The sequence below is a fragment of the Aristolochia californica genome, unplaced genomic scaffold, assembly GCF_029961685.1.
Source record: "Aristolochia californica isolate CCGP_79_NKW_82.1479 unplaced genomic scaffold, dmAriCali1.0.hap1 SCAF_6, whole genome shotgun sequence".
NCBI classification, from domain to species: Eukaryota; Viridiplantae; Streptophyta; class Magnoliopsida; order Piperales; family Aristolochiaceae; genus Aristolochia; species Aristolochia californica.
In genome coordinates this window covers 41,068,051-41,093,088 of record NW_027182257.1, presented here as the reverse complement: position 1 = coordinate 41,093,088, position 25,038 = coordinate 41,068,051, and the positions used below count along the sequence as shown (strand labels likewise).

Below are 25,038 nucleotides of genomic sequence, written 5' to 3'. Positions count from 1 at the left end.
CATCCTTCATATAAAACCCCTACAGCGAAAAAGAGTATTCACACGATTAAACCATCCAAACACATCTATCATCAGTAATGACTCAAGACAGACTAACAAAGTAAGCAAACAAAACACAAGAAAAACAGAAATGATCCTTATAAAAGTCATGTCATAGACACAATCCTGGCGAGCGAAATGACCTTCTTAATCACTCGAGGCCTCCACTTGCTTAGCATGGTCTCCACGATCATTTGCCTCCACTTGCTTAGCATGGTCTCCACGGTCATTTGCCTCCACTTGCTTAGCATGGTCTCCAAGGTCATTTGCCTCCACTTGCTTAGCATGGTCTCCAAGGTCATTTGCAAGGTCATTTGCCTCCACTTGCTTAGCATGGTCTCCACGGTCATTTGCCTCCACTTGCTTAGCATGGTCTCCAAGGTCATTTGCAAGGTCATTTGCCTCCACTTGCTTAGCATGGTCTCCACGGTCATTTGCCTCCACTTGCTTAGCATGGTCTCCACGGTCATTTGCCTCCACTTGCTTAGCATGGTCTCCAAGGTCATTTGCCTCCACTTGCTTAGCATGGTCTCCACGGTCATTTGCCTCCACTTGCTTAGCATGGTCTCCAAGGTCATTTGCAAGGTCATTTGCCTCCACTTGCTTAGCATGGTCTCCACGGTCATTTGCCTCCACTTGCTTAGCATGGTCTCCAAGGTCATTTGCAAGGTCATTTGCCTCCACTTGCTTAGCATGGTCTCCAAGGTCATTTGCCTCCACTTGCTTAGCATGGTCTCCACGGTCATTTGCCTCCACTTGCTTAGCATGGTCTCCAAGGTCATTTGCCTCCACTTGCTTAGCATGGTCTCCAAGGTCATTTGCCTCCACTTGCTTAGCATGGTCTCCAAGGTCATTTGCCTCCACTTGCTTAGCATGGTCTCCAAGGTCATTTGCCTCCACTTGCTTAGCATGGTCTTTAGCATGGTCTCCACGATCATTTGCCTCCTGCACCTTACCAATTGTATCAATCACAAAACACGTCAAAAAGGGAATAAAAAATGGTACTGACCAACATATTCACAAATCAATTATCACATTTTAAAATGGATCTATATTATCAAATACCAATGGCTCATAAACATTAGCAGTATATTACTAAATGGTGACCAGTGACTAGTAAATGTTTCTCAGTGATTACCAATAACTGCAGTACTTCATTCCACTTCCTATCTGAAAATTTCATAATTATACCAACATATAAAAGCAATACAATTCAAGCACACATGTTGATACAGTTGTATACCAAATGTAAGACAACATTTTTTTTAATTATTAAGTTACATGCACCCCCAATATATCCAGCACCTCATGAAGCTTCAGCTCAAGACCTCACATAAAGAAAACCCCATAATGACCATTGAGCATATGTCAAAATTGGCTTTCTTGCCGGATCCAATTTTGCTTAAATGGTTGAGCTCAGACAAAAGGTGCCTTCATAGAGAGTGAAGTTTTCACTGCCTTCTAACTAGGTCGTCCTGAAATCTGGCCAGGAATGCAATTATTCACTTGAGACGAGAAAGAAATGACCAGAACTGAATCAAGAGTGTAGGTAGGTAGCATTTGAATTGTTGAGTTTTTTGGGTAAATCCCAATTATATCAAGTCTTACATATAACAGGCCTAAGACATGGATACAAACCCTCTAATGGTACAAACAAACTCCTTCATGGAGCCACAACACAAACTCGTACCTCATGGAGCCCACAACATACAGACTCTTACTTCATAGAGCCCACGACACAAATTACCTGAAGAGAATAAACTGGATCTTAGCCCACACATACAACCTGTTCTGATATCATGTGGAGTTTTTGGTTGAACCGGTTTCCATCCCAAAATGACTAGCTACTTAGGAGGCCTATTGCTCTAACTTATAACCCATTTAACTTTTCTTAACATTTTTCATTATGGGATTTTCCCCCTCTCAACAAGAATACATTTAAGACATGTCATATCTAGAGAAGAATGAGCCCTTCAAGAATTCGTGTGTTCTACCCAAGCGAAGCCACCAATATTAAGTTTGAGCTCTTGGTTCAAATCCCCTCGAAAGTGGAAGAAGAAGAGGAAGAAGAAGAACAAGAGATTGCATCTTTTTTGCTACCACAAAAGCACTCCATGAACTGCTTTACACATCCCCTAGTGAATGGCATGAGTTAAGTAAATTGACCTAAATTTGTAAGAGGTAGAGAAACATCTAAAGTTTACGCCTAGTATTTCCATCTAGGATCAACGTACTTCAAAATCCTTTTTTTGCAGAAATTCCATCCATATTGTTAGGGAAGTTCATATCATTCCTACATTAGTTACTTGCATCAAGGCAATCCATGATAAGTGCAAAATAAAGAAGGCCAAAAGGTAATCCTTCCTAACCTCATTGAAGATTCGCATATAGTTATAACATTCTTTCCTCTTAATACTCACATAAAAACACTTCTATATGTTTTTTTCTCTCAACCAAAAGAGACTGCTCAAAAGTTTCATCTTCCTTAGCTTCTTCATAAGGTAGAAAGAATACATCTGTAGTTTCTCTCTTTTCAAGAAACCAAATGGTTTCTTATACAGTGGTGATGCACCACTACTCGTCTCCATTTCTCCCGTAATTTCTACTGCTTCCACAAGTAGTTCATTTTTCAGTGCAGTATCACCAGCCTATTAAGCATAAATTACAAAAGTAGACGAAGGATCACTATCATTTATTTCATTACCTGCCCCTCCTGGGTGTTGCTTCCATCATTACCATTGGATGGTTTGGAGTTACTAGATCTAGCAGCAGACAAATGTTTTGTCATCATCGCATCCATCCACCGAAATATTCTGGACAGGAAGACCGTCTGGAAAAAAAAAAAATTAAAATGTTTAGGAAACAAGGATTCCAACATGTTGCCAACACTGAATTGAACAGTTAAAAACAAACAAATCTGAAGAACTAGTGAACAACAAACAAGAAGCATGTAGCAACAAAAAGATAAACCAGAAAGTATAAATCATCACAAAAAAATAGCATTGGACCATAGACTCACAATGTAAAGCACTAATTAAAGCAACAGATTACTGAACAAGAACTAATATGTAATTACCATTAACTGAAGAAAGCAATTAGATGTGAAATAGCTTTCATACATCAATCTCTAGGAAGTGTTTTTCCATTTTGACGAAAAATAGGAAATGTAAAAAATCAAAATTTACATTGGACCTGTTAAGGTATTTTGCTTTAAAAATCATTAATTAAACATATCCATGATACGGATGAGTAGCACATCTATTGATACACAAGTCTGCCATTACATCAATACACGCATTGTGCAGCATAGAAAACCTTCAGGAAAATTAACCTGCTACCAATTTTATAGCACTGGAATTAACTTGATTAAGGATATAAATGCCAGGTTAAACTTGATTAAGGATTAAAATATAAAGGCAGCTTAACATGGAGATACTAACAGTGCCCAACTACCACATGGAGTAGCTTAGACAAGTACATTAGATGCTATACTCCATATAGTGAACTAATTAAAAAGTGATTATGAAAAGGTTTGGTATACAAGTATATGACAATTGGATATAATGGGTATAACTAGTAAGGTTATGCTGGATCTCAGACTGAACCAATATCTATATTTGGGTACTGTACATTTGTTGAAAGAAATCTGACTATGTGGAAGAATAAAGAAACAAATTAACAATAATGTTAGATCTAGTCCACAGGAAAAGTATTGAGCTACTACTCCTCTACATATGAGGTAATGTCATTAAAAGTCTTTAGTACAATTTTTTGGTTTATCTGTTGACCACCCAACAAAGATGGGATGTACTTACCAGATAACCATCTTTTTTATTAGTATTATTCTTAAAAGTAGGCCACCCATTTTTGTCAGAGATGTGGCAGTGAGTGGAAAGACATTACTTCCAAAGATTTAAAGACAGGTTAGGAGGTATTTTCATAAAAAAACAATAGCTGAAATCATTTTTTTTAAACGGACGTTAGGTGAAGTCATCTCTTCACATTGTAGCATAAAGGCAATGCTTATTGTTTTCTGAATGCTGATTAGTTTTCCTAGTCACGTTCTTTTCATCTTCCATTCTATCTGCTTTTCTTTTGTGGTTTTGTTATATTTTCAGTTAAGTTGGATTCGAACAAAAGTTAAGATAACTTTTTTTTCTAATATTTATTGTCTACTTTTTATTGACAAAACTTCGCAAGAATTTATTGAAGGTGTCAAAGATCAATGTTCAAGGAAGTAAGGGTCCCCTTTCTGATTAAGATTTAAATTTCCTTCTCCATATTGCCTAAGAATTTTGACTTAAATCTATAAAAAAATTGTGAAAATTGTTTGGTATTTTGGGACTTCTCCAAGTTCTTACATGTTGAGCTGTGATTCTGTCTCCAATTTTTAAATTTTTTTACTATGATGTTGTTAAGCATTTCTCATTGGACAATACTTTGCATGTTCTTGTAAATGATCATTCTTTTGAAAGCATCATCTTCAGAGATAAAGATTCCATATTTTCTAACATATTATTATATTGTGAATTGCTGCTAAGTTAAATATACTATCCCAATTAAAGTGGTGTTTTAACTATTTTGATCTCATGGATTCTGCCAAGATATTTTTTTTTTATGGGGGATGAAAGTGAAGAGAGAAAAATTAACAACACCACTTCAATTGGTGCATGTCTTATTATGTTTGTGCTGTCTCTGACATTCATCCTGTACATGTTATCTGAATTAAAAACTTTGTTTGTTAGCATTTGGACATTTTACTGTCAAACAAGTAAAATATTTCAAAATAAAACCACTTCTAATTAAAATTGTTGAAGTTTTGAGTATCCAAGAAAATGGGAGTGCACTCATGTATTATTTATTTAAAAGTTGGAAAAAAATATATGTCTCAATGCTTACTGATCACTTATTCGTGATTCTTTTGATTGAGTTGTATAGTTACAATGATAAGACAAAAAAGTGCCCTAATTTTCTTATTGAATGACTATTTATCATACTGTATTTGTTATTGAAAAGTACAATATTTTTTTAATTTAACGCTTGTTGTAACACCAATATACTGATAAAGCAGATAAATTTCAATACAAGTAACATGTATTTTTGTAGAGATTTAACTCTAGATGGTCAGGAACCCCCACAATGAGGGTAGAAACTAGATTTTCATGGTGGGTATATTATTTCACACACTAGGTGGGATATATTAGTGTTGTTCAATATGCTTCGATTTACTTTATTTCTTTTCAGATCTTAGTTACTTAGGGTAACACCTAATTTAGTGCAAAAACTAGATATTGTTAAGGAATAGTCCCACATAGATTAGTAAGTACAAAGATCTTGAGTTTATTAGTTGGTAAAGAGGTTTCCTAAGTTGACTAGTCATTTTAGGATAGGCCTTGGACCCAACTTTACATGGTATCAGAGCGGGTACTCATATGTGGGCCTGCACCTAAACTATCTACTTGTAGAGCCACAAAAAAGGGCTTGCACCTAAAACTATCCACTTGTAGAGCCACAAAAGAGGGCCTACACCTAAACTGCCTACTCCTAAATTATCCACTTGTAGAGTCACAAAAGAGGGTCTATACGTGAGGGGGAGTGTTAAGGAATAGTCCCACATAGATTAGTGAGTACAAAGATCTTGAGTTTATTAGTTGGTAAAGAGGTTTTCTAAGTTGACTAGTCATTTTGGGATAGGCCTTGGACCCAACTTTACAGATATGTTGGGGGCAATATTGATACATTTCGCTAATAAGTACCTCTTATCAAATAGTGTCAGGTCCCTCTATTTATTCATCTTTTTTTTTTTTTTTGGATTTGTCTTTGTTGTTAGGATTGCTATTTTTATTTTTATTTTATTTTTTGTGGAAGTAGCCAGTAGGAATGTCAACATCTTGTGATTATTTGACATCTGTAGCTAACACTAGTTCTAGTGTGGCCGTAAATAATGAGTCAATTTGTTAAGCACCTAGCCAATACATACCAAAAAACCGGCCTGTTTGGTACTGGAAAGCCAAGTACTTAACCCAGGACCATAACATCACACCCACCTTCACGAGCCGATGACCACAATAGCTTAACACTTGCAACACGGTCTACTGTTACATGGTTGACGAAATTTGGGTCGACGCGATCACCCACGCCGGGAGTCGAACTCGCGATGTAGCGCCTGCTCTGATACCAAATGTTAAACACCTAGCCAATACATACAAAAAAACTGGCCTGTTTGGTAGCGGAAAGCCAAATACTTAACCCAAGACCATAACACAACTCTACCAAAGTCTTGTCCCCCTCAAACTACTAATGCAATGGAAGGGAGCCTAGATGAAGTTACCTAAATGAGGAAGAAGTTGATTTTATCAAGAGTACAAAAAGACAAAAAAAGTCTCATGTGTGGTTGGAATCCAACGAAATCTCACTTCTAGGTGGTGCAAAAAAGGCTCAATGTGTTCATTATAAAACCAATTTAAATATTAGTAGTAGTAGAGTGACTTCATATATGAGTCGACATTTGAAACGTTGTCTTAGTAGAAAAGTGAGAATACGAAAGTAAAAAACCATAAATTTTCAACTAGTGGGATCTAATGTTGATCATAGTTCATTTGCCCTTCCTTTTATGGATGTTGGAGGTAAATATAATCAAGCTAGAATGACAATACTGATTGCTCATTGGATTCTTATGCATTAGTAGAAGAGGAAGGATTTAATTTTTTAACAAAGATGACAAATGTGAATTATGGAAAAGTATTCCATATAGACATTAAAAAGGTGTGTGTGGATGTGTATGAGGTAGAGAAAAAGAAATTGAAATTTTATTAAAAAAGAATAAAAAGATTAACCTTACCACAAATCTTTGAAAGTCTCAAAATAAAAAAATCGAATACATGGTCACTACTAAACATTTCATTGATTGTAATTGGAAGCTACAAAAATGAATCTTGAATTTTGTGCACGTTCCTCCTCCTCGTTGTAATGTTAATGTAGTAGATATTATTTACAAGTGTTTGAAAATTTTGGAAGTTGGAAATAAAGTATTTAGTATCTCAGTTGATAATACTACGTATAATGATGTTTGTTTGAGAAATCTGAAAAATGATTTTTCAAAAAATAGGAAATTGCTTTGTGGTGGGAAGTTGTTTTATGTACATTTTTGTGTTCATATTCTAAATTTATTAGTCCAAGATGGTCTTTTGAAATTAAGGATATCATTGAGAATGTGTGTGAAAGTGTCAAATTTATTAATCAGTTTGAGGCAAGACTTTATGTTTTTTTTGAAATTGTCCAGTAATTACAACTAGGTGCAAATAGGTTGGTCATTTATTGCCTAACTCGTTGGAGCTCTACGTATGACATGTTATCTTGTACATTAAAATCCAAACATGTATCTCCTAGATTTCAAAATAGAGAATCAACTTATAATTTTTTGCCAAGTCTTGATGAATGGGAAAAGGGTTGAAACGGTGTGTGAGATTCTAGAAGTTTTTAATGCAGTCACTAATATCATTTTTGGGAGTGACTACCTTACTTCTAATTTGTACCTCAATGAGATATATAGGGTAAACGAAGTTTTGAATTTTCATTCTATGAACGAAAATGTTTTCATTCATACAATAGTTAGTAAAATGAAAAGTAAATTTGAGAAGTATTCGGCTAAATGCAATTTGTTGATGATTGTTGCTTCATTTTTGGAACCAAGGGTAAAAATAAGATTGATTGAAATGTGTTTTCTATAGTGGAAGCTAGAATGAATATAAACTTAGTTTGATGAACCATATTTGAGATTTATGATGAATATATAGTCATATATAATGTGGGAATTCGTAATGAAGAAACCGGTTTGAGCGTTAGCTCTTAGGTCACATTCTTCATCAAATTCAAATTGATCAAAGTTAATGACTTATGTGAAACAAGTAGAAGTAGGGAATTCACCAAAGTTACATGGACCCCCAATATATCCAGCACTTCAGGAAGCTTAAGCTCAAGACCTCACATAAAGAAAACCCCATATGACCATTGAGCATATGCCAAAATTGGCTTTTTTGCCAGATCCAATTTTTCTTAAATGGTTGAGCTCAGTCAAAAGGAGCCTTCATAGAGAGTGAAGTTTTCACTGCCCTCTGACTCGGTCATCCAGAAATCTGGCCAGGAATGCAAATATTCACTTGAGACAAGAAAGAAATGACCAAAACTGAAAGAAGAGTGTAGGTAGGTAGCATTTTAATTGTGGAGTTTTTTGGGTAAAGCCCAATTATATCCCAAAATGACTAGCCACTTCCCCTCATGTCTAGGCTTACATATAACAGGCCTAAGACATGGGTACAAACCCTCTAATGGTACAGACAAACTCGTTCATGGAGCCTATACACAAACTTGTACCTCATGGAGCCCACAACACAAACTCGTACCTCATGGAGCCCACAACATACAGACTCTTACCTCATAAAGCCCACAACACAAATTACCTGAAGAGAATAAACTGGATCTTAGCCCACACATACAACCTGTTCTGATATCATGTGGAGTTTTTGGTTGAACCAGTTCCATCCCAAAATGACTAGCCACTTAGGAGGCCTATTGCTCTAACTTATAACCCATTAACTTTTCTTAACATTTTTCTTTATGGGATTTTTTCCCTCTCAAAAAGAATACATTTAAGACATGTCAAATCTAGAGAAGAAAGAGCCCTTCACGCAATTCGTGTGTTCTACCCAAGCCAAGCCACCAATATTAAGTTTGAGCTCTTGGTTCAAATCCCCTCGAAAGTGGAAGAAGAAGAGGAAGAAGGAGAGCAAGAGATTGCATCTTTTTTGCTACCACAAAAGCACTCCATAAGCTACATTACACATCCCCTAGTGAATGGCATGAGTTAAGTAAATTGACCTAAATTTCTAAGAGGTAAAGAGACATCTAAAGTTTACGCCTAGTATTTCCATCTAGGATCAACGTACTTCAGAATCCTTTTTTTGCAGAAGTTCCTTCCATATTGTTAGGGAAGTTCCTATCATTCCTACATTAGTCACTTGCATCAAGGCAATCCATGATAAGTGCAAAATAAAGAAGGCCAAAAAGTAATCCTTCCTAACCTCATCGAAGATTCGCATATAGTTATAACATTCTTTCCTCCTAATACTCACAAAAACACTTCTATATGTTTTTTTCTCTCAACCAAAAGAGACTGCTCAAAAGTTTCATCTTCCTTTAGCTTCATCATAAGGTAGAAAGAATACATCTGTAGTTTCTCTCTTTTCAAGAAACCAAATGGTTTCTTATACAGTGGTGATGCACCACTACTTGTCTCCATTTCTCCCGTAATTTCTACTGCTTCCACAAGTAGTTCATTTTTCAGTGCAGTATCACTAGCCTATTAAGCATAAATTACAAAAGTAGACGAAGGATCACTATCATTTATTTCATTACCTGCCCCTCCTGGGTGTTGCTTCCATCATTACCTTTGGATGGTTTGGAGTTACTAGATCTAGCAGCAGACAAATATTTTGTCATCATCGCATCCATCCTCCGAAATATTCCGGACAGGTAGTCCGTCTGGAAAAAAAAATTAAAATGTTTAGGAAACAAGGATTCCAACATGTTGCCAACACTGAATTGAACAGTTAAAAACAAACAAATCTGTAGAACTAGTGAACAACGAACAAGAAGCATGTAGCAACAAAAAGATAAACCAGAAAGTATAAATCCTCACAAAAAATAGTATTGGACCATAGACTCACAAAGTAAAGCACTAATTAAAGCAACAGATTACTGAACAAGAACTAATATGTAATTACCATTAACAGAAGAAAGCAATTAGATGTGAAATAGCTTTCATACATCAATCTCTAGGAAGTGTTTTTCCATTTTGACGAAAAATAGAAAATGTAAAAAATCAAAATTTACATTGGACCTGTTAAGGTATTTTGCTTTAAAAATCATTAATTAAAAATATCCATGATACGGATGAGTAGCACATCTATTGATACACAAGTCTGCCATTACATCAATACACGCATTGTGCAGCATAGAAAACCTTCAGGAAAATTAACCTGCTACCAATTTTATAGCACTGGAACTAACTTGATTAAGGATATAAATGCCAGATTAAACTTGATTATGGATTAAAATATAAAGGCAGCTTAACATGGAGATACTAATGGTGCCCAACTACTACATAGAGAAGCTTAGACAAGTACATTAGATGCTATACTCCATATAGTGAACTAATTAAAGAGAGCACATGATATGGTTTGGTATACAAGTATATGACAATTGGATATAATGAGTATAACTAGTAGGTTATACTGGATCTCAGACTGAACCAGTATCTATATTTGGGTACTGTACATTTGTTGAAAGAAATCTGACTATGTGGAAGAATAAAGAAACAAATTAACAATAATGTTAGATCTAGTCCACAGAAAAAGTATAGAGCTACTACTCCGCCACATATGAGGTAATGTGGTTAAAAGTCTCTAGTACAATTTTTTGGTTTATCTGTTGACCACCCAACAAAGATGGGATGTACTTACCAGATAACCATCTTTTTTATTAGTATTATTCTTAAAAGTAGGCCACCCATTTTTGTCAGAGATGTGGTAGTGAGTGGAAAGACATTACTTCCAAATATTTAAAGATTGGTTAGTAGGTATTTTCATAAAAAACAATAGCTGAAATCATTTTTTTTTAAACGGACATTAGCTGAAGTCATCTCTTCACATTGTAGCATAAAGGCAATGCTTATTGTTTTCTGAATGCTGATTATACACATAACACTACACCTAATACTCCTAGTGAGGCATGAACCAAAGACACCACCTGATATAAACCCTTCCACATAGATAAAAATCCCCCCATGTGGTCATTGAGCCAATGCCCAAATCCATCAAAGGCTATCTGATGATTCAAAGTATTTTATTTGTGTTTGAAACTTCAGGGCATAGTTTTAGTTTGTTCTATTATGAGGTTAACTGAATTATAAAACCAGGAGAGGTCACTCTCTAATTTCCTCTCTCCAGAAGTAGGCAAACATCTCCCACAGAGCTCTGCCTCTAATTTCTATTTCTATTTTGTACTTCTTGTCTTTTCATCTTATTATTGTTATCCTACAAGAACCATCATGAAAATTAAGTACCACTTTAAATGTTTGATAAACAGTTTGCCATTTTTCCCATTCTCTAAAAGCAAGACTCAGAAGTCATGTTATTAGTTTTTTTGAAACGGTGATGATTTTATTACGAAGAAAAGCAAAAGAATACATCAAGGGAGGCCTCCCCTAACAAAAAGAGATTGCAAGGAGGGACTCAATTTAGCACACAAATCAGCAGCCGAATTGGCTGATCTAAGAACATAGGACCAACTACAAGAGGTAGTGGAAACAATATCCATAATATCAAGAAGTCATGTTATTAGTTCAACCCCGATTTTGTTGCCATCAACTTTTGGGCCTCATTAATGCTGCAATACTAATAAATATAGTTGATATACAAGGCTGGAATATAAAATACTCAACCACTACCTTCTCAACTCTAGGAAGTTCTGGTTTTCAAGTTCCAAGGAAGAACATTAAAATTTTCAGGTGCTGTTTTATAACCAACAATAACAAGCACAAGAGAAAATCCAATAAGAAACTATTTTATGAAAAAAAAAAAAAAAAAGAGATACACTGGTGCTCCAGCAACCAAAAGAGAAAATTTGTATTGAACATGAGACTACTTGCAGATTCATTACAACCAGAAATACATTACAACCTAGTCCTTGATTAAAGAGATAAAGTTGTGAGCCAATAGGCAAATGAGAAATAAATGATCAATTTGGTGCTGGATCCTCCACTATGTGCAACAAATGACTCATGCATACAATACTTGGCTTCCTATTCTTCTAATTTCCTCTGCTTTAAATATACTCTTTAATTCTGACTGTACTGTGAAAATTGATAAACCGAAACATGTAGGAGAGAAGAAGACTAACAACAAAGGGAGAGGAGAGAAAGGAGCTTTCTACTCTCCCTCAAGCCTGCACGTTTTGTTTATAATAAAGTTTCCAACTACAATTCATATTAAGACTTCAACTCTCAACTAAACTCTATGTTCCAACCTTGTTCCCTATCACTAAAAATAACAAAAAACAGCCACTTTCTAAAAACAGCAACTAGACTCATGCCTAGAAAGAAGAAAAAGAGTGTGCTTCACTCATCAACAAGTGAGACATGGAAACTTCCATGACTTTCTTGAATATGTGTATGACCTAGCTGGAGAAACACACATAACACTTTTGAGTCTTTCTTGGAGTCTTCCTCACATGTATTCTTGAACTCTCCTCCCCCTCAAACTGGAGGTTGTAACTTCAGCTTACAAGTAAAAACAAATAATTTATTCTTCACTCAGTTCATAGATGCAGCATCTTGTCTCAATTCAACTTGCCTCGCAATCAGCCGCTATTCATTGTTGATTCGAAATACAAATTGCATTTTCCATTCTCCCCTTTTGATGTCTCAAAAAACTTGACTCTATTCTATAACTCTAATTAATAACTATACTTGAAAATTCTTGGATATGCATAAAAAATGGGCCAACACCTGGCAACACTGTAGGCTTCACCAACATCATCACTAGTCCATTTTACTACTCCCCCTCCAGCAGGTGAACCATGAAACAAAGAACCCACCTCAAACATATGAGAAACTCTAGATCCTTTGACACTCAACTTCTTCCCTCTCCTTCTAAATAAAGACCACTTTGACATACTCAAATGGGATAAAACACTCAAAAGAAAAAACAATAAAGACAAGGACTCACCCAACCCTAACTAGAGAGCACAATGAAGAATTCTTTTTGACAAAAATGGGAGATATAGATAAAAAAAATTCAAAATCGACACACAATATGAATTCTAACACAAAATAGTGCTAACAATCACTAAGCAAGAAAAACCAGTTACTATGGGCAATAATAAAACTCCTAAAGGCGAGAATAAGTCACTAAGGACAAAATTTACCCATATATACTAAAATAAGAAGATCAACGATGGAACTCAAACAAAAGGATTGACATAATTAATTCCCAAAGCACAAGAAAAAATTTCCTAGTATAAAATTCGCAGCACATAAAGTATTTTAATATTTCACACAGAAAAACAACGAGTTTTAAAGAAAATATAAGGAGTTGATTTTACCAAATAAGAGAGAGAGTCCACTTCACAATTCTAAGATAGTATGGAAGAAGGTTTAAAAAAAAACTCATGGGAGGATGTAAACTAACTAACCAGAAGTGCATAACAATCTGTGGTGTTTGTTTTTATTTTTAGGAGAGGAATTGTGTTCGACAAAGAGCTAGAAAAGATTGGTACATAGGCACAAATTGACAAGTGTAAGAGTGCCTTGTTGTTCTAGCAGAAGGGACAAACCCAAGGAAGACAGCAACCACCACAACAAAGCCAGCAGCAGCCTGGAAATCTAGACATCCAGTAGCCACCACACACATTGAAGAAAGAACTAATTATGGTTCAAACAACTGGGACTCTAGGAAGAAAAAGACACTGGTTGTTTTGGCTGGCAGTGGAGTCAAAATGGGGATGGAAGGTGACAAATTGTTAGGAATTGAAGATGTAGAAGAAATAAAGATTTCTAATCCAAATTCTACCTGAACGTAAACATTCATGGGCTGGACGAGTAGCTGACTGAAACAAGGACAGACAAGCTGAGCTTGGTGACTTTTCAGACTAGTAGTTGGATACAGAAGACAGGTTTCCCAGCAAAATTCAGAGGACTCCTAATACTGATAAAATTCAAATACGAGCTGGCAAATACAAGTGGAGACAGAGCCATGAACAACTCAACAACACCAAGTTTTCTTATGTAAAGAAACTCTTAAATTATAGAGATGTGATAGGACTTAATAAAGAACAATCAAATTGAAAAGACTTCTGAAACTCGAGCAGGTCCTGCAGCAGGGCAAAGAAGACAAGGAACATTAACCAACATTGCTGTTAGTAGAAAAGAGGACAAGAAGTTTCTTCCAGTCATCGCTCCTCTGTCATTTTCTTCTTCAGGTGTGGACAAAGGAACAAGGGTCACCCCTACGTGTTCCCACTCTTCTAAGAACACTGCCAGCACCCACCTCTCCCTAACACAGCAACCTTGATTCCAGCTATCAAGTGCATCTCACCACCAATGTCCAAGTCATGCATGCATACTAGAACCTCCAACAACACTTGAAGCCAATCAAAGTCAAACTTTCCTAGGACTAAACCTCCCAATCACAACTGAATTGTGAGTTACTAAATTGAAAATCACTTGATAGTAAAGAATTTCAGCAACTAACTTAGATAGAAACTACCACTAATGGATTTAAAACTTCCAGACATTCCTAAATTTGACTACTAATAAAGGAAACTACAAACCAAAAACTGTCCTAAAGAAAACACTCCTAATTGAAACTTTTTGACAAACTAGGAAACTAATAAAACAAGAAACTCGCTGACTTTCCCTTGATAGAAAGTACTAAAAAAGAGTACTTTCCAAAAAAGTAAGTTATTGCCTTTTCAGGTTCTCTTTCCTTTTCTGTTTTTTTCTTTCATAACTTTCAATGGTTTAGGATGACTTAGTATGTCATCAAAGTTTTAAGCAATTTCTTCAATTAAATACTATGCTGAGAACAGGAAGCATAGCAGTTGAATAATATTTTCGATAAACAGAAGTCGAATATGAAACTATCTATAATGTTATGGTTGAAAGCAATGACTCGATGTTATGTAACCCCAACTTGAGAAGTTAACAGTATTAAGGGGCATTGATGAATCTGGACAAAGAACTTCTTTGACAGATGCAAACCCTGTAGACATTCAGGTAGCCATACACAACCAGCAATCTCTATTTCTTGGCATCTTTTCCAAGAATTTTTTTGTGATATAGAGTACAGGACAAAGTCATCTCCACTCAATAGATATCATCATATATTCGACTTCAAGTATATTTACAAAGCTTTAGCATTAACCCCCATTGCCATCTATCTATGGAAGTTAGGCATATGCAATGTGCTCTATAAGCATGGGCATCCAACTAGGGCAAGCAGGCATTTATGATCTTGAAGTGCCAAATTGAGGTATAAAAGGGAATTTGACTGTGTTGAAACCAGTGCGCTAAAAGGCTCGAACCTATTAGGAAAGCAACCGCACGGATCTTATACGAGGACTGGCCCGATATAAATATCTCAACACTCTCCCGCACGGGGAAACCCGTGGAAATTCGGGACCCGTAGAAAGCGCACGGGGACAACCGTGGAAATGCGGCGGGAGCTGGATTCGAACTCGGGACCAACTTGCTCTAATACCATGTTGAAACCAGTGCGCTAAAAGGCTCGAACCTATTAGGAAAGCAACCGCACGGATCTTATACAAGGACTGGCCCGATATAAATATCTTAACAGACTGGAAAGGAAATTTTGACTATAATACAAAAAGAAAAAGTTCTCATTCATGATGTTTTAGTTATGTTAACTATTATTGTCGTTTTCTACTTAAACTGGGAAAGAATCGTAATTATTGATAATAAATAGATGGAGAAAGGTCAGGAAATCATACTCGACACAATTTCCTTTCCTCTCTCATACTACTCTATCCTTCAACCTGATTTCGTACTAAATAACGTCATGAAAGAGCCAATTATAACTCTAAACATGGTTTCCAACTCCCTCCAAGTGAATCTTAATATTTTACTCCACAACAAATCATCTTTTATGAAAAAAAAAATTGGAAAGTCTTGCCCATGAAGCCATTCCATAACTTCTCATCAAATTAAAATACAAAATCTTCACTTCTCATGCTCCCATCTCTTCAAAGGATTCGTCTTGAAAGGAATCTTTGGACTTGTTTTGTTGCTATCCAACACCCACCCATTCATGCGTGCGTGAGAGTTGCCTTCGTGCCTGCATTAATCAGAACCCCAATCCCCTCAAGCTAATATCTTATAACAAAGTTGTAGGTCGACATGCTTCTAGGAAGTCTGTTCTCCTCCATTTCCATTTTGATTTGGGTATTTCAGTGAACAACAAGAGAAAATGTCTGTCCTGAGAAGGGGCCCACAAACATGGGACTGCATGCTATCGGAACCTCCAAGCTGTTACAATGGCAGTGTTGCTGATTGCAGCACCCATGGCCTCCTCGCCAATGGTGCTGACTAAAGTGTCAATGCAACTTGATGGTACTTTCTTGCATTGGGCCCCTAAGCCCATCAACTGTGAACTCCTCTCCCATGATTCCTCAATCTTACACATCCCCCTCACTATCGGACTGCAAGAGCCATGTACTCCTTTGGGACCTTCACTCCAAATCCATCACACACTTCTTGGCTCAGGACTCGCTTTTGACTTTTTCTAACAAATCCAAACCCATGATGCAAGATCGGTGTTGGATCTCTATTCATGGTCCATCTCTTCTTACATTGTGGAACACCGCCAACGGCTAATGCATCTGGATGTATGATGCCTCCCCAGAGTTTTTACTAAATCACAATGACACAATAAGCCCTAGACCGAAAAGAAAAACCCTAAATCGCTGAGAATCGGTAGCGAGAGAAAAACAAAATGATAGTGGAAACCCTAGCGTAGTGAAAGCGAGATAGAAGAGAGAAGGGGGAATTAGATGATGAGCCATATGAGCTTCTCTCCCGAATTTCTCTCTTTTCCTTTTTGCTTAGAGTTTGAGGGGGCAAGAGGAGTTGCCAACTTAGTGAACACCAATTTTCTCTTGACCCTCGTTGCATTGGTTAATATATAAATTATGTTGCTCAATTAGTGGTTCAGCTACTCCGAGCAATTGAAGAAGAAAAGAGATTGATGATTGTTTTCTTGCCCTTGAGGTCAGCTAGTTTCCTTTTCTTTTCATTAGATTCATGATATGACATTTTTGTTAGAGAGATATTTATCTCATTGGTTTCCTTTGACTGAGTCCTCTTATTTTCCTTATTAGCACTAATAGACACAATGTAAGTCAATTTAGCTAGTATTTGCCTTATTTAACTCTTATGGCCCTGAGATGGCTTTAAACATGACAATTGAGTTATAGAAGCCCCTTCCCATTATGAAGAACATTGCCTTTTGTTCAATGTAGAATAAAATTCTTGTCATCAATATCATCCCAAATTGCTTTAGCTTGTCATTAACCTTCCCACTAGACAAACACTTTTTTGATAAACTCATAATTATCTTGCCTTTTTAACATGTTGAAAGGCAATGCTTGTGTAAGCTGAAATAGTGGTAGTGCTACAACGTGTGACCCACAAAAAAAAAAAAAAACCAAGAGAGCTTACAGTAAAAATAGAAAATGGGAAAATTAAATGTGTTCTTTTGAGAGGAACACAACTCTCTTCTAGCTCTATAAGAAAAAAAAGACGAAATCTTGACTAACTAATTTAAAGTCAAGATTTCATGGGCAATGGAGAAGTTTCAAAGGTATTTGAAGATATGTCTATGGGAAAGGACTTAAGAATACGAGGAATTTCAAATGCTTAGGCAAGAAGTAATAGATAACAAGAGGACTACAAGTGGATATTGAAAATACCCAAGTGGTAACCTCATCCCTAGGCATAGTTAAGAAGCAATTGATTCATTCAATAACCAGAGCTCAGGGTGATGACAAAGAAGCAAACAAATTTATTTGAATTTGACTGCTAGTTCATGATCTAGGAGACAAAACTAAGGTCCCTTCAGGTTGACCATTGTAATGATATAGTGTTACATGTTATTGAAAGATTGAAGCAAAACCTATAGACACAAAAGTGCCCGAAGATCTTTCATGTTTATGAAAGGAGGTTTCAAGCTATAGAGAGCTGACTTTCCTATTCGAGGCCTAATTTTTTTTTAATTTTTTTTAAATGACGCTGAATTTTATTATGAGAGCTCAAACGAGCTAATTACACGAGGGGGAGCCTTCCCAAACAATGAGAGATTGCTGGGAGGTTTCGAATTTTGCCAATTTATCAGCCAAAGAATTGGCTGATCTAGGAACGAGGTTCCAATTACAATAAATGGATGACACAATATCAGCAATACAATCAATGATTGGCCAGTGGCGCCAAGGAGGGGAGCTTTCTTTTGAACACCAGCTGATGACAGTCTTTGAATCGCCTTCAATAATTAGCTTGCCATGGAGGCCTAAATTTTTAGAATAGAAATAACAAATTTAGAAAGACTCATAAGTTGCAACTTCCTATTTTAATTTAAACTTTTAAAATATAAATCTAAAATAGTAGCATCTTGTTGTTAAGATTAAATTTTCACCATTAAAAAAATATAACTTGCGCATGTAGTCCAATGAAAGTTGTAATTCCCTTTCCTATTAAAAGTTGCAAGTTCTAGTGAAGTCCAAAAGTAGCAAATCTACAAATTAGAAGTTTTTATCCATCAAACGTTGACTTCCGATTGTAGTTTTCTAGTCGTTTGCTAAATTAGGTTATCAAAAAAAAAAAAAAAAAACACTTCCTAGGAAGCTTTCAACTTCATTATTCTTCAAATCAAAATGTGGCATCAAAGAATAAGGTAGTTGGCATCACAAATAACCCAATCCACCACGACCAAGCCAAGCGTACCAAAATTGACAGACTGGCATTTCAAAAAGAGAAATTGACTCACTTTTGGTCAAGATAAGGAAGCTCCAAGTGAATTTTGCACATTATACATCTAGTCCACATTGGCTACAAGGTATGCTCGTAAAGGGTGTGCATGCGTGATATAAGAGTTTTTTAAAATGATTTATCCATTCTTAACATTATTGGTATCCGTGTTCCACATAAGGAAGAATGTTGTCCAACAAGTTAATAGTAGTGGGTTGAAGTGGTAGCAGGTGGGGGTAACAGACCTGTAATATGTGTGAGTTTGACAGGGTCAAAGGAAGTTGTAGGGGATGCATGTGTACTTTCATATGAGGAGATGAGTATAGGAAGTGGAGTATCCAATTGACTCCAAACCACTTGTTAGCTCCCTCAAAGCAGAAGTTAATAAAAATCCAGCTCACTCTACTCTACACCAACCTCTTCACTCTAATAAAAGCCTTTGGCATTTCCATAACCCAAATAACGATATTAAGGGTCACCTCCAGCTTTAGAAAGCAAAAGTAAAAGTAAAAGCACTCCTAGTAATGGCTCAAAGAATTTTTTTTTCACTTTAGACACTAGGATCAACTAATGGACAATCTAAGAAGATATCTGACCACGACACAAAAAGCAAAATTTTGAGGATCCAAGGGATTGCAAGAGCAAAAAAAGAAAGAAACTCCTCAGGAGTTTTTTAATTGGAATTATGAGATGTAAACTTAATGTTGATCTATCAACAGCATGACCTATTTTTTGTCTCCCATAAGAGAGTAGAATTCAACGGTGTTTAAGATTTTCTAAAATTGGAGATGATTCCAACATCGAAATTGCTATCTGCTGCAACAAAAGTAGGTTTCACGCCAGCATTTCGGAACTCTGGTATTCTAGTGTAGAGCATGTAGACGATATTTTTATGAGAAAACTTATTTAAGAAAAGGAAATAAACCAGCTCAGAAACTTTTAGATCGCCTATTATTGGTATGTATCAATCAGAAAGTCAAACAATGGGCAAGACAGCAACCACCCACTTTCAAGTCAGCAGTTGTCTTTTTTAGGAGAGTCATTTTATTCTTTTTGAGAAGGTGAATGGGAGTTTCCTTAACATACGAAGGGGAGTAGTACATCGAAGCCAATCCAAAGGAGGGTGGCATCTAAAAAACAAAAATTACATCTTTATAAAGAAAAAATCCCTGAAAAATAAAGACAGCATACAACAAGAGAAAAGCTGATTTCTAATTTCCAGATCACTAAGAAAGAAACCCTCCTGAGTGAGACTATCAGCTAGAGAGTTGGCTGATATCAAGGTAGGTTCCACAATATAGTTAGCTGCTGCACCAAAACCGAAAATTTCCTCTAAATGAGGAACAAGCCTCCAACAATGGTCAGTACAATTCTTGCACCAAGAAATAACAGTACATCAGTATCCTTCAACAATTAGCGGCAGGTTGACCTCAGCTTTGGCAATACGAATACCGTGAATGAGACAATGCATCACAGCAGAAAGAGAATCAGACATGCCCATAGGTCCAGCATAAGAGATAAGCTTACTGCCATCATGATCTCGAAACACCCAGCAGGCCGTAGACAACCACAAACACTTCTATCAAAGTTGAGTTTAGTTGATCCCACAAGAGGAGTAATCTACTGATTAAGACTGATTAGTTATGGTTAGCAAGTTCTAAAAGTTGTTTCTCCGAGAAAGTGTAAAATGAGTAAAGCTGTTGTTAGCAAGTTCTTTCCTACCAGCAATAGGAATTCATGAGATGGATAGTTAAAAACTCCTAGTTAAATTTTAAATAGTTAGTTAAGTCCAAGGAAACTCTTATGCTAGCAAAGTTACTTTAGTTAACATCTATGGCTGCATTTCAAAAGGAAACTCAGTTCTAGGAGGTGATTTTAGATATGAGATTGAAGAAGATTGTTGTATCTTAGGATGAAGATTGAAATATAGTTCACACTTTATTTTCTTCTTTTTTTTTGGTTTGCCGAATTCAATCACTATCCACTTATATCATCTAGACTGTGCTCTGTTCCAGCACAGGGCTTTGTTTAAGCTCACAATGTTCAAGATAGTACGATACTGAGATTCTGCAATACACTGAGAGGTGACAATGAAATGGGTGACAGTTTTGACAAACTAGAAGTGCAAGCATCAACATCCCAGCATTCTAATTGAAAGTAGATAAGTGGCACAATTTAAGTAACAGAGTTATAATGAATTAATATTGAAAGCCACATACTACAACTAGCAGAAACTAAAAATAGAAGGTACTTGATGTAAATTAAGTAAAAAAACAGAAATAAAAGCTACTAAAAATCAAAGTAATTGAATGTCAGGGACATGCCTCATTGGCTGCTTCCTTAAAAGCTGCAGATTCGAATTCTACAACGCTCCTCTTATATTTGAACCAGTAGTCACTCGACAACTTATTATCAGGGAAGCGCAAGAGGCCTTTATAAGCGTACAATCTACACATATGAACAAAAAGGAAAGATTAATATGAAATAACACCCCAAATAAATTAACTGATGTAAAAAATAAATGGCACCAACTTTGGTTCATGAGAAGAAGTAATACCTCATGATTCAACTTTAACATAAGCCTGTACAATCACAGAACCTTATCTCAAATGTGGCAGTCATTTTTCTTTATTCTTTCTTGTTAAAATGGTGAGATAAAAAAGTTGTTATGGGGCTAAGATGAGGCTAAGATGTAAGAACAAACAAAATGATTGATAATAAATAAAACAGAAATAATACATGTACTGATAAAGAATCTAAAAACAAACAAACAGTACAATCACCACAAGTTGTTGTGAAAGAACTCTCATGATGTGGGCATTTAAGATCTCACCAATCCATTGAAAAAAACAATAAAAAAGAAAACTAACAACAGAAGAAAAACCAAGAATAGGACCATTGAATTGAAAGTGAAATTCATTTAACCACCAAGATGAATCTTCATTAATTTTGATCTCAATTTTGTTATCTCCTGCATTTTGCTAAAACACTAATTATCAATGATAATTTTTTTTAGAAAAGCCACTTTCTCGTTATCAATGATAATACTCAAACATGGTCCTATGATGTAACCTAATCCAAAAATTACACAAGTTTTCACACATTGAAATATGTCAAAACTCTAAATATACCCATGAAAACCCTAGCAAGCCATCTACAATGGTATATTCTTGTTTCATCGCTTCATTCAATTTAAACATGCCACCAATACAAAATGGAGGGCCACCTCCATCTCTCATTCATCTCCAAAACTGGAAGATAATGGATCACATCCACTTCTCAGTATTTAGAGGGAGGAAGTGGGGCAAGACCTCCCCCTTCCTTCCTTTCTCTTCCATGTGACATAGAAGCCAAAGTGGAGAAGAGATGAACCCTCCTGCCACCCTCTTGGTCTTTGGTGGGAGAAGTGGAGCGACATTTCTCTCTCCCTTCTCCCCTTACTCTTTCATATGAGGTATTAAGTAAAGCAGATGGGATGAAGACACTTCCGCCTCTTCCACTTTATGGAATGTTTGAAGGAGGAGGGTGGGTCCACCCTTCCTTTTTCTGCGTGAAAAAATGCCTAGCAAACACCTCCTTTTAGCTTCTCTCACGGTAAGACAAAACTGCATTTGCAACAAGAGAAAAGGAGGAGGAGCTAGGCTCCTGGCTTCTTTCCATGCAAGAAAACTATGAGAGTAGGTAAATTTTTTCCTTTAAATTTGTTTATTTTTCAATGCCTAGATAAGAGCGGTATAGTTATATGACATGAACGAAACACCAAAGTTAAAATGTGTTATGTGTCCATACGAGTCTAGTTATGCAGCATCGAAAGACATTACATCCAATAGGCTATGTTTAAAATATAGCAAAATTTATGGATACACTTGGAGGTTAGCACTAAATTAATTATGTTTCCAACAAGAATATTTTTGACTTTCTCTAACATTTATGTCTATATCTCTTTTTTGGGACTATGATCAGTAACATACACCAGATCACAGTCCCACACACTACACATCTGCACGCCCCTGCCTGCGAAACTTCACAAAAGATTCTTAGATTCTCGAACCTAAAATTTTCTCACGGAACGCCATCAAAACCAGATAAACTAAAATGAATAATACTTGAAATATATGTACTAACACTGCGATGATTGTTCTTTGTCTGTCTACGACCGGGAAAAGAGTCCTCCAATCATTGGGGTGCGGGTTGGGGTCTACGTCAGTATTCTTGTTCGAGGCATTCATATTGGGGTTCGGGTTCTTGTTCGGTTCCATTCAGTAGGCTGCAGGTATCCGCTTACTGCAAACTGAATAGCTAAAATTTCAAAGGAAACACACCAAAGGATTAGCAGATACAGAGAAACATAAGATATTAACAGATTCTCCTATCTAAACAATCTATCTCATTCTCATCCTCCCAAAGATCAATCTAATTCAACCTTTGGTGTCGACCGAACCGAGAGTGTGAATGAAATTGACTAAACGACCAAGAGAATGGAAGAAGGTCACCGAAACGTACCTGGAGATTTTGGTGTCTCTCGTTGAAGTCGAAGGGAAGGGGAAAAAGGAAGAAGAACAAGGAAAATTCCGCCGCTGTCACCCTTCTCTACCGTCAGATTATTGTTCTTTGCCACATGTTAAAGAGCTTCCGAGCCTGCCACCAAACTGTTTGACGGTATACGCTGGATTGTCATAAATTTCGGTAACTCTTCGACTCTGTGGGCTGGAGTCGACACAGCGTGCGTATCTTGTCTCTAGCGGCGTCTCCATTTACTGCATGAACGTTACAACGAAGGAGTAATGATATTTATCAACAGCCTCCTGCGGCTCTGCGAAGTGAAGGATCAATTTCGGTAACTCTTCAACACTGTGGGCTGGAATCGATACGGCGTATCTTGTCTCTAGCGGCGACTCCATTTATTGCATGAACGTTACAACGAAGGAGTGATGATGTTTATGAACAGCCACCCGTGCCTCTGCGAAAGTGGAGGAAGACGGCCAAGTGTTCCGAGAGGATGATTGAAAATTACAATAAAACCAAGCCCACTTTAAATAAGCTGTAGCCTCGATGTTGTTTGTATTTTCTTAATTTTTAGTGCTTACTTTATGTACCTTCAAATTTTAATTTTAATTAGATTTTTAGTTAAAAGATTTATCTTTTAATTTTTTTAATTTTATATTCTATTTATTCTCCTATATATGAAATATGCTTATAGAAACAAACAAAATTTAAAATAATCAAATAAATTTAGTTATGTGAATGTTAAAAGAAATCGCTAAAACATAATTTTTTTGTATAACATGACTACTCAAACTATTAAAGGAAAATTTGATAATTTAAAAATACATAGAGAAATAGTTTCTCCCATTTGAGGCTAAATGGGTAACATAATAAGTGTCGGGTAAAGAAATGTCCAATGGAATACCCATTGCTTGTTTTGTTTGATACCATTTACACCCCTATATCTGTAAAGGTGTCGAATCTTGGCCTAACTTAGCAACCCTAGCTAAACTCAATCTATTTACTATCTACATGTATATTAGTAAAAAATTGAATTATTGATGTTATTTTATGTAATTAGACTATATACATGTTTATTAAAAAAAATTGAACAATCAAGATATTTATGAAAATTATTATATAAAGGTAATCTGATTATTTAGAAAATACATTCAAAAGAATTTTAATTGGACCACATGAATTCTTTTTAACCCAAAAATAAGTATTTCTGAAAGTTGGGCCAATAAGATTATTTATTAGGTAAATTTATATGTAAGGGTATCTTAATATTTTTATTAGATTTCATAAATTTGTAATTCAAACATTTGAAGTGCTTTTATCCTAGAAAAAATATATATAGGTAAAATATTGAAGCAGTAAGGCTCTATTACATAATTTTACTTCACAAGGTTATATTGTAATTTTATAATATAAGGGTACTAAGGCACTTTTATTAATAATTAAAAATAAATTGTAATTGGACCTGATCATGTATTTAATTTAATTTTTGTGCGTCAATTTTAAAATAATTTATATGGTATATATAATAAAATGTCTATATTACCAGGTATATGAATTCAAACTTGAGGTAATAGTTAATTCATCTAACTATCGAACACTTAGTAGTGCACTAATGTGTAGTTTGGACTCCATTGTTAACTCATTTACCTACTAAACTGGGTTTGATAGATAGATTACTATCAATTTATTAAATTATTTAATAAAAACCTACAGGGTAATCCATTTGATTATTAGACAACTAGTAGTGAAATAATGTATGATTGACTGTTAAGATTGCATCTGTTAACTGAATTACCTACTAGACATGAGTTTGCAAATATAGATTGTTATCAATTAATTAGGTATTATTAATTTTTAGGGACAAGATATAAACACAACAGATCTCAAGGGAAAGATAG

The 25,038-nt window shown here is 35.8% G+C and overlaps 1 protein-coding gene across 3 annotated transcripts; it reads right to left on the bottom strand.

The window, feature by feature from the left end:
- LOC137934517 (DEK domain-containing chromatin-associated protein 4-like) lies at positions 1-23,548 on the bottom strand. 3 transcript variants are annotated; one of them, XM_068778909.1, is made up of 6 exons: positions 23,138-23,548; positions 22,760-22,933; positions 20,959-21,082; positions 9,454-9,579; positions 2,744-2,869; positions 1-990 (listed from the first exon to the last, which is right to left on the bottom strand). In XM_068778909.1, the coding sequence occupies exons 2-6, from the start codon at positions 22,891-22,893 to the stop codon at positions 187-189; spliced, it is 1,314 nt and encodes a 437-aa protein (XP_068635010.1). In that variant the 5' UTR covers positions 22,894-22,933; positions 23,138-23,548; the 3' UTR covers positions 1-186. The 3 variants fall into 3 exon arrangements, with proteins under 3 accessions (XP_068635010.1, XP_068635012.1, XP_068635011.1); XM_068778911.1 differs by having other exon boundaries at positions 1-984; XM_068778910.1 differs by having other exon boundaries at positions 22,760-22,925.
- Positions 23,549-25,038: the final 1,490 nt, after the last annotated feature.

What these genes read in the sequence shown, in the direction of transcription:
- LOC137934517 (XM_068778909.1), bottom strand. Translation starts at nt 22,893, where the DNA reads ATGGAACCGAACAAGAACCCGAACCCCAATATGAATGCCTCGAACAAG. An exon ending in CAAAGAACAATCATCGCAGT is followed by an intron (nt 21,083 to 22,759) that starts GTTAGTACATAT and finishes TCATATGTGTAG; the next exon opens with ATTGTACGCTTATAAAGGCC. An exon ending in GCAACACCCAGGAGGGGCAG is followed by an intron (nt 2,870 to 9,453) that starts GTAATGAAATAA and finishes TTTTTTTTCCAG; the next exon opens with ACGGTCTTCCTGTCCAGAAT.